Source organism: Cervus elaphus, chromosome 21 (genome assembly GCF_910594005.1).
Source record: "Cervus elaphus chromosome 21, mCerEla1.1, whole genome shotgun sequence".
Taxonomy (NCBI): domain Eukaryota; kingdom Metazoa; phylum Chordata; class Mammalia; order Artiodactyla; family Cervidae; genus Cervus; species Cervus elaphus.
Window position 1 is genome coordinate 27081215 of NC_057835.1, and position 15590 is coordinate 27096804.

General features: G+C 46.8%; 1 protein-coding gene across 8 annotated transcripts; it reads left to right on the forward strand.

Annotated features, from left to right (window-relative positions):
- Positions 1–196: 196 nt before the first annotated feature.
- CHCHD7 (coiled-coil-helix-coiled-coil-helix domain containing 7) lies at positions 197–13217 on the forward strand. Of its 8 annotated transcripts, none has more exons than XM_043880026.1 (7): positions 243–347; positions 1482–1726; positions 3425–3494; positions 4840–4938; positions 9412–9448; positions 10085–10196; positions 10862–13217. In XM_043880026.1, the coding sequence occupies exons 3-7, from the start codon at positions 3441–3443 to the stop codon at positions 11112–11114; spliced, it is 555 nt and encodes a 184-aa protein (XP_043735961.1). In that variant the 5' UTR covers positions 243–347; positions 1482–1726; positions 3425–3440; the 3' UTR covers positions 11115–13217. The 8 variants fall into 8 exon arrangements, with proteins under 8 accessions (XP_043735960.1, XP_043735964.1, XP_043735965.1 ...); XM_043880027.1 differs by having other exon boundaries at positions 281–347; positions 1674–1726; XM_043880025.1 differs by lacking the exon at positions 1482–1726 and having other exon boundaries at positions 197–347.
- Positions 13218–15590: the final 2373 nt, after the last annotated feature.

Consider the following 15590-nt stretch of genomic DNA (forward strand, 5'->3'; position numbering starts at 1 on the left):
ATTGGCCTGCCGCACCGCCAGTCAAGCCGAAGTGTTAAGAGGAGGGCCGCGGCGCGGGGGGCGCGGCGGGGCGGGGGCGGAGGCGGGGTCGGGAGCACCGCCCCGCCCACTCCTCCGGCCTCGGCCCTCCTCCCGCCGACTGGGGGCGGGGCGAGGCCCGCCCGCCCCCGCCGAGCCGGGACCCGCTCGGCTGTCAGTCAGGCGACGGGGCGCGCTGATTGGGTCGGCGGCCGCCGAGGAGCGGGGGCAGCACGTTGGGATGCGCGCTACTTAAGGCCCAGCTGCGTGAGCCATTGACGTGTTTGGAGCTGGAGACGGCCTGGGCGCTGGCGGAGCGGCCGCCCGAGGTGAGTGGTTTCCCCGCCCCCCCCCACTCCCCCCACCTCCCCCCGCTTTCTCTCCGCCGCGGCTGCAGGGCTGCGGGAAGAGACTGGCGCGCCCGGGCCGCCGCGGGACCCGCAGTCGCGTCTCTGGCGTGAAGCCGCCTCCACCAGGCCTCGCCTAGGCGCGGGCCTCTTGCTGTTGCGCTTGCTCGTGGCGACACGGGTCTCCTCGGGCCGGGGCCGAGGGAGGTGCCCCCTGCCCGGGAACCCCCAGCCCTTCCTTCATCCTTCCTTCCCAGCCTTTGGAGCGTAATCGGCCCCCCGCCCCCCCGCCCGTGCCCCCAGTTCCCTGTGTTTTCTTCGCCCCCTGCCCTCTGGGTGCCGTCGAAAGTGAGAGCAAGGTGTGTTCACCTGCGCCCACCGCTCACAAGGTTGGACGGGCAGCTTTCTGGAGGCCGCGGGCCTGGGGCTCGCCTCGCTCCGGGGTCTCCTCTGGCCTTCCCCGGGCCCTCCGTAAGGCCACCCCGACTTCCTGATCCGCCGCCTGCTCCCAGACGTACGTTGGAGGGTCAAATGCCTCGTGGGACGCGTTGCAGGTTCCCGACGGCTGCTCCTGTGGTGGGGAGGCCCGCAGCCCTGCCTGGGCTCGGACAGCCTGGGGGCGCGGGCGGTGGTGGTGGCAGGGGACCTTGGACCGGTCAGCAGCGTTCCCTTCCCTTGCAAAGCTGCTCCAAGTGGGGACGTGGAACCAGTGGATGGAAAGTCAAGAAATACTGTTTAAAGCAGCTTGCCCTTTGCAGAAAGCGTTGAGAGCTCTTCCTCAAACGTGCTGTGCTTTTTTGCGCCCCCTCCCTCAAATCGTTGGTTTCTCTCTGACTGTCCTCTGCGGACAGAGAGCTTAGGCATGTTTGTTTGTTACCTTCAGAGAGTAAGTAGATGAGGCCTCCTTAGCGGAACAGCCGCTTTCAGCCCCGCTCCTCACTGTAAACTGACATTTCCTCTTCATTTCCAGTTATTACATGTGGGTTCGTGCAGAGCAGGTGACAGTCGGAAATCCAAACTTAGATTGACTGGGATTTAGAACCCGGAAGGGAAAGGAAAGGAATGATGAATAAATTCCTACAGCAAACCTGATTCGGTATATATGATGTTACCTAGGTGGTCCGACGATGGTGATAAAAAGTAGAACACTTTCACGGAAGGGGGGCAACCTGAGTTCAGTCTGCGTCCCATCATTGTTGAGATTACATCCAAGGAGTGTGAACAGCGGAGCAGAGCTCTGTGTTCAGAGCACGGGACACATGTAGACAAGAAAGCCGTGAGTTCATTTTGTGCCCTCACCTGTCTTAGGAAGAAGTCAAGCCCGCAAAGAAATTGTGTTCGGGAGAGGAAGAAGCTTCTAGGTACAGTTGAACAGCATCTTGAATTTTCTTCTTGCCAAGAGATTTGTGTTAGCTAGGTGTACTCACGTATTGGTCAATGAACATCATAAAATAGATTACTTACTGAAAGGACCTGGAAGGGTTAGACTTTTTTCCATCCTTCTTTGCAAAGGTTATCCCTTTTAGCTTGGACATCCTGATCTTTCTTGTAAAAGAGAAAGGGAACTAGTTGACTCATGATTCTAGAATACCTCCACTTTTCAGGAGCTTATGGGGGTTTGATTGTTTTCCCTGAACGTACTTTAAAAATATTTAAAAATATGGCTCATATTTTTTGATGGTCCCATCTTGGGGAAGGGAAGTAGAAACCATTTTGTACAAAAGTTCAGAGCTCTGTCTAGTTATACTGACGCAGTTTTTTATTCATTGGTGTTTTGGGTAGGTCATCCTACATTATTTGCTGTCTAATTTGATCTTTAGGTAAAAGTTAAGCTAGAGCGGGATTCAGGGGTAAGTTCCATAAAGTTAGCGCTGAGCATTTAAAAATATTTGTGGGTGGCTCATTGATAATATGCCAATATGTTGAAATAAAGAATTGTGTTGTTACAAGTAGTTGAGTTTTTTTTTAAAAAAAAATTCTCTTTTAGTTCATGTCTATGATGTGTCTTTGAAGATAACAAGCATACCAATTTCAGTTAGATTCATTAGAGAGGGCAGTTGTCCTGGGATAATATAGGTGACCTACTTGTAATAAGAGTATATGATTTGACTTGGAATCCCTAATTGGCTCTTAGAGAACTGTGATCATCTTTAATTGATAAAGGCTCCTTCAAGCTGTATGCCTATAGGGCTTTAGCCAGAAGATGAATGTGCCGCAGTGGTGTTCCCTCACTTCCCTTTATCCCTGGATGTATCAGTTAAATAGAAAATGCCTTTGGGAAGTTAAGTTTCAGATTTTTTTTTTTTAACTTTTCAAAATGTCCACTGAGCAATAACTTTGGTGTTTTTTTATTTATTTATATATTTTTTGGTATATTGGCCAGGACAGGCCACAGAGTAGACATTCAGGTACTTTAGTTGACAAATTTTTCCTAAGTTGTACTAAATTATTCCACCCGTATTTTGTGTGCTAATCAGTGTATAATAAGGAAGTAGTCAGTAGAGTGCATGCTGTATTTTTGTTTTGTTAATACATTTAATTGTTTAGTTTATAGATATTGTTGTCTTTTAGTCACTTAAAGTCAGTCTGACTCTGCGACCTCATAGACTATAGCCTGCCAGGCTCATCTGTCCGTGGAATTCTCCAGGCAAGAATACTGGAGTGGGTTGTCAGTACCACCTCCAGGGGATCTTCCCAACCCAGGGGTAGAACTCTTGTCTCCTGCATTGGCAGGCAGATTCTTTACCACTGAGCCACCTTTAGAAATAGGAGTAAACTAAAACTGAATTTTAGCGGAACTTTCTCTCTGAACATTGTAGTCAGATTTCAGTAGAGGCACTTAAACAGTTTAAACAAGGCCTTTGTGCTGAGGCATGAGTTAGGGTAGAGGAGAATCACATCCAAGTCTTCATTCTGAAAATACAGAGCGCGCGTGAGTTCCTCACTAGAAAATCTTTATGCCAGAGTTAACTTTTCCGGTACTGTATTTGCGGAGTTGATGAGGCTTCACTGACTTGTGTGCCATCCACTGTGTTACCCTTCCCAACCTCTGCCTGCAGGGAGAAGACACTTAGGATGCCCATGGTGACGCGGAGGCTGAGGGATCCTGACATAAACCCTTGCTTGTCGGTAAGCTGGTTGGCTTTGAATTGTTACAAGTATTAAGTTGGAAAAATAAGCGTCTTCTGATTTTGTGGGCATCAGTTTTCTGCAATTCTTGAATAAAGTTATTCCTGTACAAGAAACATTCATGGCCTGCGTATCCTTATTTCACAAAAGCATTTTTAGATATTCATCATTTAGCTGACAAAGACTCAGCTCTTTTTTGAGTTTCCCTAATTTGTAGAGCATACAAGCTTTTAGTTGTCACTCTTAACACTAGACAAGCATGTGCATCACTGAGGAAATTCTTGAGTCCAAACATTCAAAGTTGGAAAGTAGGTATTTTTAGATGGTTACTGAAATTTATGTTGTGATAGCAATGATTTCATCATGTCCCTGAGACCACCTCGCTGAGAGTGAAAGGCTGATAACTGAGTTAGAGTATTTAAAGCCTGAAGGTTTTCACAAGGGTACCACGTAAACAAAACGTTTTGTTGTTAAAATCGTTTATTGGCATTTATTTGGTACAGTTAGCAGTTCTTAACTTGTGGCATTGTCATCCTTGAATAAGGCAGCCATCGAACTGGTGCTATGAAAATTATATTTCCCGATTCATATGCATTTTCCAAATATACACATTTGTTAAATATTTGGCATGGAGTATTGGCTTTGTTCTACTTGAAATCTATTTTCAGCAGCTTTCCTAAGTTGCTTTAGATAAACCATGTTTCTCAGATCTGTGAAGCAAATTACTTGCCCTTAATTTAAAGTTTTCCTTTAGATGACTTCTCAGAATCATGCCTTTCACTTTGAAGTTTGTTATCCAATCTACTTCCAGTTCAGACAGCTAAACTTTAATTCCCAAATGGCAGCTACCCTCCTTTGAACTTGTAGCCCTGTGTGGCTCTCTTCAGTTTTGAAGTGATATTAATGATACCTATTAAAATTACTGACATAATAGTGTATTTACTTGCGTAATGGAGTGAATGATAGCCAAACTTACATTGAGATGAATGTCGTTACTTTACTTTACCTTGTTGTAGAGCAGTCATTAGCTATTTACTTAGGGTCTTGAAATCACCTTAACATCAAACGTTCAAGTCCAGGTGAGAACTTGGAGGAGTGGAGAGCTGCCCTGTGAGTCAGGAGATGGGGTTTGGCTTCTGCTATGCAGCAGTGAATTTTTTTTTTCTTTTGGCCCCACTGTGCAGTCTTAGTTCCCCAACAGGGATTAAACCCAGGCCCCTGGGAGTGAAAGTGTTTGAAACTCTCTCCGGTTATCTGCTCGGGGGGACGCAGCTTCAGAGGTGTGTGTATCTGTTTTTTAGATGCCACTCTGCCTCCTAAATGCTGGCTGTTTTACATATTTAAGGAATCGGACGCGTCTACCAGATGCATGGCCGAAAATAACTATGACAAGGAGAGCTGTTCCTCTCACTTCTTGAAGTACAAGAACTGCCGGAAGTTCTGGGTAAGCTTGGCTTGGTCACCTCTGTTAGAACTCATCTGTTAGGCATGAGTCTGAAGCCTGAGGTTTGTCAGAACCCACCACCCTTCCTTAGATGGCTGTGGGAAGCCCACCTTTCTGACCACATCCTCCGTGTGCCCTCAGGACCCTCAGGCACTCTCGTTGGCTGCCTCACCCCCTCCCATGTGTGAGGATGTAGCTCCAACCGAGGTGGGTCTTCCTACGTGGATCAGTATCTTGTCATCGTGTTAGTTTTCTAGAGGTGGATGGACTGGCGGGCTTGCCCTGTCACCACATGTATCCGGCTTCTTTTTCTGCCTCCTACTCCCCCACCACTGCCCATGGTCCCCATTTTCTCATATATATTGTAATTTCTGCTTCTCTGAGCACTGGCTCCAATGGCTTCCTTTCCCTCTGTTCACTCACCTGTTGTGGTCACCTGTTGGCTCCTTTGGGCAGTTCCTGAGCTCTTGGTGGGCTGTGCTCCTGGGCTGGTAGTTCAACACTGTGTCCCCATCCTAGTAACAGGTGACATATTCTTTTGGGAATATTGGGGCTTCCCTGGATGCACAGTAGTAGAGAACCTACCTGCAATGCAGGAGATGTGGGTTTGATCCCTGGGTCAGGAACACCCCTGGATAAGGAAATGACACTCCAGTGTTCTTACCTAGGAAATCCCAGGAACAGAGGAGCCGGGCGGGCTACAGTCCATGGGCTACATGGCGGGCTACAGTCCATGGGGTCACATAGCAGTTGGACAGGACTTGGCAACTAAACTACCACCACCACCAGGGGAATAGTCACTTCTGTTTAATGGATAATAATCTCAAAACGTTACCTAGAGTCCTAGAATTTATTTTTTGTTTTTTTTAACTTGCCCTTTTATGTTTCCTTTTGGAAGACACAATAGCCGATTACTGGCAGTTGATTGGCATTTAGTATGTGACTGATTCTAGTTTCTTCTCTCTTGTACATACTTGTAGAACTCTGTCATGATCCAGAGAAGACAGAATGGAGTGAAGCCGCCCATGCCCACGGCCGCAGAGAGAGACGAGATCTTAGGAGCAATGGGGAAGATGCCCTATTGAGTGTTTGCATTAAAATTGTTTATTTAACTTAGGCACAGATAAATATTTTTAATAAGTGGTTACTGCGACTTCATAAGACCTTTCAGGCCTTACGCAGACAGAGCTCGGATTCCTCAGGGGAAGTCCCGTGTCCTCCACTTCTGCTGTCAATACCACGATGAGAGAGGGCCCCTCCGGCTCTGCCACGTCCCCGACTTCACAAGACTTGCTGAAGGCAAGGGGGCCTTAGGAATAGCTCGGTGGAGAGTTGAGCTTTTCCGCTGGGTCTTGAGAGAAAGAAGTAAGATGTGAACAAGGGAGGGATTAATGGGGGTGAAAGGGAGGCAGCGTCTCCGAGGAAGGGAAGTGATGTGTGTGACAGCACCACAGAGGGCGGGCTGGAGCCGCGTGTGGAGGGCAGTCTGTGGACTGTCCCCCTGGAGGGGTGGTGGGGAGCAGACTGGACGGCAGGTCCAGGGTGGGTACCTGATGGGCCTCAGTCCCAGGCATGTCACTAAGGTCTCTGCCCTGACATCACTCATGTACCTTGATTTAAAAAGCCTTGGGGAGGCACAGGTGTCTTTAAATGACGTACAGAGAACTGGTTTTCTTTATGTTTCCTTAAGGATGGGCTTAGTCAAAGGATTCTGTGACTGAAGTCTGTGATTACTGGACAGCCTTCTAAAGAAAAGGTGATGCTTTCAGAGGTGGGGTTTCTACCTGCAGGATGAGATGGACAAGGAGGGGCTGGGGTTCGTCAGGTGATTGCAACACAGGATGAGGCTGGAGCTGAGCTTCATTTTATGATATAAAAGCGAGAATATTCAGTATCATGACTGGGGTGGTGTTGTAAAGCAGGTCTCAAACTCACCGCCTTTTAAAATCCAGGGTCTTTCATTTACAGGATTGCTTTGTAAAAGACACATTATTTGATCAAATTTCATGTGTACAGAAAGTGAAAACAGATAGTTTGTGTCCCTTCTCTTCGTCTGGTCCTGGTGCGGGAATATTACGACAGCCGCTGACACAAACGGTCTAGCTCGTTGGTCCTAGTCCAAACCTAGTCCAGGTCAGAGGTTTTTAAACTATGGAACCTTTATTTTCAAATATGATTCTATTCAAATAAAAGGTAGAATTGTTTCAGAAATTCTTTGATTTGTATTGATTGCAAAAATGATGGATTTAGATAGGAGCTGACAAGAAACGAATACTTACTGTGTAAGAAACATTTCAGTACTTCTAGGTGTATTTAAGAGTGGAATTTTAATGTCACCTTTTTAAATGTACATACCAATATCCACATTTATTTGTCCTGGCCTAGCTCTTTTTATTTTTAAATAGCAGGTTTATCAACGTGCAATATGTATACCATGTAAATCGTTTGTTTAAAGTGTACAGTGCAATGGTTTTTATCAGTAGTATATTGACAAAATTGTCATCCATCCCCACAGTTGATTTTAGGAGGCATCACCCCAGAAAGAAAGCCTGTACCTGTTAGCACTCTTGATCTGCTTCTAACATACACCACCCTTCGTCCCCACTTCACATCCCCAGCACTCAGGCACCTACTCACCTACTTTCTGTCTCCAGAGTTGCCTGCTCTGGACATTTCCATAAATGGCGTCATGCACCTTGTGATCTTTGGTGACTGGTTTCTTTCCCTCAACCTCGTGTTCTCAAGGTTCAGTCCCGCTGCTGATATCAGTGCTTCATTCCTTTTGTTGCTGACAGAGCTTCCATTGTGTGAATATACCACATTTCATTTATACATTCATCAGTTGACAGGTATTTGGGTTGTTTGCGTTATTGGCCTTTTTACAAGGTGTGTTGCTTCTTGAAACTTGTGTGTACAAGTTTTTGCATAGACAGCGTCTTTTTGGATATATGCCCAGCAGTTGAACCGGTGTGACCATACTGGGTCATGTGGTAAGTACATTTAGTCTTTTGAGGAGCCAGCGTGTTTTCCAGAGTGGCAGCACCTCTTGACAGCATATCAGAGTTCCAGTTTGTTCACATGCTCATTAACATTTATTGTAATACCCACGTTTGATGACAGCCGTCCTAGAGGGCCTGAGCTGGTACCTCATTGGGGTTTTCATTTGCATTTCCCTGATGTCTGATGATGCTGAGCATCTTTTTACATACATATCGGCCACTTAGAGATCTTCTTTGGAGAAATGTTTGCTCAGATCCTTTGCCCATTTTTAAATTGGGTTTTGTATCTTTATCACTGCTAGAGTCCTTTACACACACTAGATACACGTCCCTGATAAAATACATGGTTTGTAAATTTTATCTCCCATTCTGAATATGTTGTGTTTGCACTTCATGGTGTCTTTTGAAACACAGAAGCTTTTCATTTTGATGTAGTCCAATTCGTGGTGGTGGTTGTAGCTTTTGGTGTCATGTCTCCAAAAAAGTCCAAAGGTTAACATCTGTGTTTCTTCTAAGAGCTACATGGTTGTAGTTATCCAGATGCTGTTGAAGGATGGAAGCAATGTCATCCACTATAATGGACGTAGCAATGTCAACTACTCCAAGAAGCAGTTCTGTCCATAACACCTCCCTAGGAAGCTTCTAGTAGATAACAGCTCTGCATGTGTTTGGGGAAGGCAGACTTTTAAAATTGAACACATTGGAAAACAGGGCAGATTCAAACAATGTGAATGGGTATACAATGTAAATAAATCTGCCCAGAAGCAGCCAATGTCGGGGGTTTTCAAGGTCTTGCATGCAAGTACAGGCACATCCCAGTGCTTCCCAGGTGACCCAGTGGCACAGGTTCGATCCCTGGGTCAGGAAGATTCCCCTGGAGAAGGAAGTGGCAACCCACTCCAGTATTCTTGCCTGGGAAGTGCCATGGACAGAGGAGCCTGGCAGGCCTACAGTCTGTGGGGTTGAAAAGAGTTGGACACAACTTAGCAACTAAACAGCAGGTATAGCTGTATATTTGGTTTGCAAAAGAACATGGTAGTGCGTGAGTGGAGGCGCTTGGCCTTTTCCACTGAGCAGTGTAGTTTGGAATAGTTCTGCATGGCTGGTTACAGGTCCACTGTAGGTCTTTCCTTGTGAGATACTAGGTCATGGACCCATTTCCCACAGATGGATTCCTTTCCTCTTAGAAGTAATGTCAGCTATGAGTGCTTTGCCTGTTCTGTCTTTTATCTACATGCTACATTTCTAAGAGTGAAATTTCTAGGCTGAAGGTTTCATTAGTTTGAATTTTGTAGTTACTCCTTCCCCCAGGAAGCCTACCTTCACAGTCCTGGATGAAAAGCCTATGAGTTCTTCCTTGTTCCTCAGGCCCTCATTCCCGCTGGGCACTTTAAAACTTCCATCCTTATCATTGATGAGTGAAAAATGGAATGGGTGTATTTATTTCCTTTGCCCTTTTTTTTCTTCTTCTTAGATTGTTGCTGTGAACCAGTTGGGGAATGCTTGGCTTGGTAAGAAAATTTATTAATACCTCTTCGTCATATGTATTCTATGTATTTTTCCCAGTTTGTCTTTTAACTTTGTATTTTCATTTCGGAGCAGTATTTTATATTTTAAGGTAATTAAATGGATCAGTCTTTTTGCTTATGGTTTCTGCTGCTCAATTAAGTATTAAATGAATCCAGCTGCAAGCACTGCAGTTTGATTCTACTCCACAAGCCTTAGCAAAGTGCCCACAGTGTGCAGAGCGCTGGGGTAACCATCGGGAGGAGCAAGGCACCACCGGCCTCAGGAGACTTTGAGATGGTCCCTGGAGGATGGCCCCCTGGGAGGGGCAGAAGCAAGCTTCCCAGAGGGTGAGTGGCCTTGACAGACACATCCTCTTACTGGCTGAAAGAGCAGATGAAGGCAGTGGCAGGGGCTGTGGACAGGTGGCTTAGGATCACATTGTGTGTGGCCTCGAAGGCTGTTCCAAGGACTTAAACTTGACTCTCTACAGAAGGGAAAGCTCTGCAGGGTTCTGAGATAAAGAAGGTCAAGTCAACACACTTGACTTGTGTGTTGAGAAGGGTAATTAAGGAGAGGCTGGTTCAGAGGTTATGGTGATGGTCCGGGATCCCTTCTACCATCTACACTGTCTCCCGCAGGAATCCTGGTCCACTTCAGGCCCTCCTCGGTACGGCAGCCCAGAGAACCCTCCCCAGATGGAAACCCAGTGACCCCCTCCTTGAACTTCCCGAGCCCTGCCGTCACCTTAGGGTAAACATCCACAGTCCCTCCTCTTGTTTACACGGTCCTGGCCATCCAGCACCACGTGTAAAGGGTGCAGGCTTGAGCAGGGTGGGGAGGGTGTGTTTTTGGACACACAAGACCCAGGCTCTGTCCTCAAGGGCCCTAGTCTTCAGGGAGGGAGACCGACAATACAGCTGCCTCCTCCCAGACACGGGGTCTCCCGCACCCACGCAGCTCCCTGAGCGGCCTAGTCCTCCCAGCCAAGCGCCCCGGCCTCCTGGGCTGCAGTCGGATCTCCCCTGACCTTCAGCCCCTGGCTGTGTCTGCAGCCTCTGTACCACCTCATCAGAGCCCATCTCACTCCCCAGCTCCCAGCTCCATGGTGCCTCTCACTTTGTGAGTTCATATAGTCAGATGTCATAGAACCTGGAAAATAAAGTCACCTGTGCATGCTCAGTCATGTCTGACCCTTTGCAGCCCCGTGGGCTAAAGCCCACCAGGCTCGTCTGCCCATGGAAATTTTCAGGCAAGAATACGGGAGTGGGTTGCCATTTCCTTCTCCAGGGGATCTTCCTGACCCGGGGATCAAACCCAAGTCCCTTGCGTCTCCTGCATTGGCAGGAAGATTCTTTACCACCAGTGCCACCTGAGCCGACTTTTTAACTTCACCTTTTTGGTTTTGTATTTTGTAGAAGAAGAAGTGTGAAATGCTCTATTCTGAAAAGGAAATTGAATGAGGTGGACTGGGTCTTGTCTGCAGTCACAACCCCAGAAACAGCTTTCATGGATGGGCGCCTGCATCAGGACCAAGTGTGCTTGACGCCTGAAACGGCAGGGTGGCCGCTGTGGCCCCCCGGCCCCAGGCAGGTGACTCTCAGGGCCACCAGGCTCTGCCTCTGCCCTGGATGGAGCTGTTGCACAGCCAAATGTCAAGTCCACGTCTGAACACCTGCTCGCTTCTAGGAGACCTCCTGGCTTACATTCTGCAAACCTGCTGGCTTATAGGACCAGCCCCATTCACAAACATTCCCTTGGGCTGTGCGCTCAGATTCACTGTGTTTCATCACTGTTTTTCTCTTCTCAAAATTTTATTTATTTTGGCCACACCATGCGGCATGTGGGATCTTAAGTTGTGGCATGTGAGATCTAGTTCCCCAACCAGGGATCGAACCTGGGGCCCCTACAGGAGGCAGATTCTTAACCACTGGACTACCAGGGAAGTCCCTTCATTACTGTGTTTAGAGACCACAGATTAGCTTGATACCAACTCGGACTCCTCCACCAGTCCTGATGGTCGTCCTGGAGAAAGAAGAATCAGGGTGGGCTCTACCTGTCTTCAGGGTGGGTGGGGTGAAGGAGGGGCAAGTATAGGGTGTTGAGATGGGAGGGGGGGAGTGGGGTTGTCGGGGAGGAGAGAATGACCTGCCCAGCGTGGTGAACACTGAGGAGAAAGGTTGTTCACAGTGAAAATAAAGCTTCCAGCAGCAGAAATCCATGTAATACCCGGAAGCCAGACCCAAACTTGGTGTGAAAATGGCACTGCATTTGGAGTCAGTTCTAGGACTGAGTTCAGGCTCTGCCACTTGGTGCCATTACAACCTGAGCAAACCACTGACTCTTTCAAAGCCTTTTGTCCTGGGAATATGTCTTGAAGAAATGCCATAACTTCCTGTAGGTTGTCCCACAGCAGGTTTCATGTGTGGCATGCAAGTAGGTATGATTAATATTTCAAATGCATTGATAAAAAGATAGTGGATTTATAGGTAATCAGTGAAAGCCTGGCTAATTCTTGGTCTACTCTGAAAACTGATACCAACTACAACAATCTTCTTACTTGACCCCCTAAACCCATCTCTGCTGGAGAAGATTGCAAGAAGTCAAACTGTTTCATTTACTGCTTTACTTTTATAGTTTTATTACATAATTTGGCCCAGAATGTTGTCCTTATAGATTTCTTCTCACACTGTTGTTCAGTCGCTCAATCGTGTCCAACTCTGTGACACCATGGACTGCAGCACGCCAGGCTTCCCTGTCCTTCAGCATTTCCTGGCATTTGCTCAGATTCATGTCCTTTGAGTTGGTGATGCCATCCAACCATCTCATCCTCTGTTGTCCCCTTCTCCTGCCCTCCATCTTTCCCAGCATCAGGGTCTTCTCCAGTGAGTCGATTCTTCAGATCACGTCAAGAGTACTAGAGCTTCAACTTCACACTCTACACCCCCATCCTAGTTGCTTCATGTATACCCGAAACCTCTGATAAGCAAGGACAAGTAAAAAACTTCATTTTGGGGTGGGGGTTGGGGGCAGATGATAAGAACAAGCCATTTACCACATCAGTCAGAAGTTTACTGTGCCTTGGTGCTTAGGGCCTGAGCTGCATAAACAGAGCTGATTGTTCCTGCCCACGGTTGGGAGCATTTTGCTGCTGCTTTTGCAAAGCCATCCTCTGCTCCGTTTAGGAGCAGACTTGTGGTGGGTCAGCTCTACTTCACACCAGTCCTTACCCTATTTCAGAAGTAACTCTGCCATCTGTACCCTCCCAGTGCCCGAGCACCCCATGCAGCACTAGTCCACTCTGTAACTAGATGCATGTTCTGTCACGTGCCCAGGTGTAGACCTAGGTTGTCCCCATTACATCTTGTGCTAAACTGCAGAAGCAGTCTGTCCTGACACTTCTGTTTGTGTGGCACCTTGCAGTTTTTAAGGCAGTGTCAGAAATGTCCTGTTAATTGCACAGCCCACCCCATGGGAAGCCAGGCATCTTCCTGGGTCGCAGATACAGGAGCAAAACTTCTACCCTATAAGCTGTGATCCATGCAAATGCCATGCATCTCTGACCTTCACATTCCTCATCCCACATAGACATGGCCTCACAGCATTTTACATTTTCTTTGCAGCTCCTGACTTTGCCTAGTGTTCCAGTTACTATTCATTTCATCATTTAATACTGAGTCTACACAAATAAAAGGCTTCCACGTGTGATGTAAAAATAAGGATTCATACAAATAAATTTACAAGTTAGTTTGTGTGACCATGTGACTGACTTCACCAAACCTCTAAGAAATCTCCCCAAATGTTTGGTCCTGGCTGCCTTGTCACCATGCCTGTGTCTTCTGCTCCGGAGATGTCAGAGGAACATGACATCGATGTGATAACCACGCTGTTTGTCGTGAAGAGCAAGGAAGAGGAAGGCCAAGGTCTGGGTCATCTGCAGAGAGAGGAGGCTCTCCTGGATAAAAAGGTGGACTTCGTCAATCTGGTGTGCTGAAGTGCTTCCTGACACACACCCGGGCTTCTTAGAGACTTGGGGACTCATGGCCGGGGTGGGGGTGTTTCCACTTTGCGGTTCATGGGCTTGGTAGCTGGAGCTGTCATCTTGTCTCTCTTGAAACATAGATGATATCCTGTAGAACCGCATTCCAGACCCTTGACAGCTTCTGTATGTAATTCCCGCTTTTGAAGAATGTCTTGCACAAGCTCTGTGGACTACATTTCTTGAGAAAACAAGACCCAACAACAATTCAAACAGCAGCACACCCCACCTTGTTGCAGCTCCTGAGTTTTGTTCCTGGTGGGGGCATGGCTCCAGCCCCTCAGGACACAAAAGGGCTCAGAGCAATGTCAGGGTCACTTACCTGTCTGTCTCTTCAGAAGCCCCTTTATTTATCCTTTTGGGCTGGGCATGGGGAGAAGATGTGGAAAGCGGAGGAAATAAGGGACAGGATGGGAGGGGTGCGGCTGGTGATTGAAGGTAGGGGCAACCCTACTTCTTTCTAGCTGTCCTAAGCAGTGGGCTCTGGATAATTGCTTCAACGTAGACGTCTCAGTTCTGCAACTGTGAAATGCCAACATTTTACAGTTAACCTGGGCCAGGAGTCAAGATGATGGCTGTCAAAAGCTTAGCACGGTAACTGGACCATAGGAAGCACTGATAAATCTCACTTATTTTTATTCTGTGTCCCTCCCTTTTGAGGAGAAGGAAAAGCAAAATATACCCATGAACTCTGTATTCCAGGAGATTACATTTTGAAAATCAGAGATCTTAGACTTTGTTTTTTCTTCACTAGACTAGTCTTTAGATCCGTACCACTTCCTTCCATGTTGTTGAACTTGTCATCTCAAAAACAGTATCCCGGTCGTGAGTAAGAGTTCTTTGGTGCTGAGTGATTGCAAAACTAATTATAGTAATTCTACTATCTGGGTATCTCTAAGGGAGAGGGCCAGCTGCGCAAGATTGTATGATTTGGCAGTAGTAATCCTCAAGAAGACAGTAGCATGTTTGCAAAGATAGACAATTATATTAACTTGAAGAGGTTTTTTTCCCAGAAATGTTTGTGTTTCTGAAATTTTGAGTACTTCTCTGAACAATAAAACAAATAATGGGATGGATTTAATTAGAAGAGGGTGAACAACTGAGAATTTCTTACTGAAGCATGGGGTTCTTTGGAGAATAGGGTCAGACTGGACCAAGGAAATGGTTGTGTTTAGATGAAATAAAATTTCTGGTTTACAGTTGTGAGAGGAGGTAAAGAGAGTAGAAGAAAGAATGGCCAAGTTTTAAAATTTTGCTGAAGCTTTGTACGTAGAGATGAGATTAAGCAAGGAAAAGATTTAGCACTCTGAAGGGTATGTGTTATGACCTGAGCATCAGACAGGTATCTGTCATTCGACATTCATTCATTTGTACAGCAAATACTTCTTTTTTATTTTCCAGCAACTATTTATTGAATACTTACTATGCCTTATACTGTCCTTGGAACTTAAGATTGATTACTGAACAAGATAGGCAAAAACCTGTGCCCTCACGGGACTTATATGATTGGAGAGAGAGAGAATGAGTAAGCAATAAACACAATGAATAAACTATTATTAGGTAGCTTATTAGAAAGTTGTAAGTGTTGTAAATAAAAGGACCGTAAAGGCAAGAGAAGAGGCACGAGGAGCAGTGGATGTGGGATGGGAAGGGGGTATGGATGTACTGATTCAGAGGCAGCAAAGCTCATTTCTCTGACAGCAGTTGGGGCCACCACCCAGATGGGTGACTTTCCTTCTTGCTGTTCTGACCTCGTTTTTCTAATGATCATCTCCTGGTTTAGGACGTGGGAGTAAAATAGGTCATACGAATGTCCCAGGGAAAGCAGGAATAAGCATTTAAGAACCTGATAATCATAGCTAATGGAGGTGATGGAAACGCACAGCGAAAAGCACTGTCAAAGCTCCCCAGGGCCCAGGCAGCCAAAGCCCACAGGGCGCCCTGAACTTGTAAACCCCAGGCAGCGAGGACTGAGAGCACTTGTGGAATACACAGAGGCTCCGCAGGAAGGTTTGGGATTCAGAAACACTTCCGACTGGGGTCTACAGAGCGCTAAACACCTTTGAAGAAAGAGATCTCTCCCCACAGGAGATCCTAAGACCGAAGTG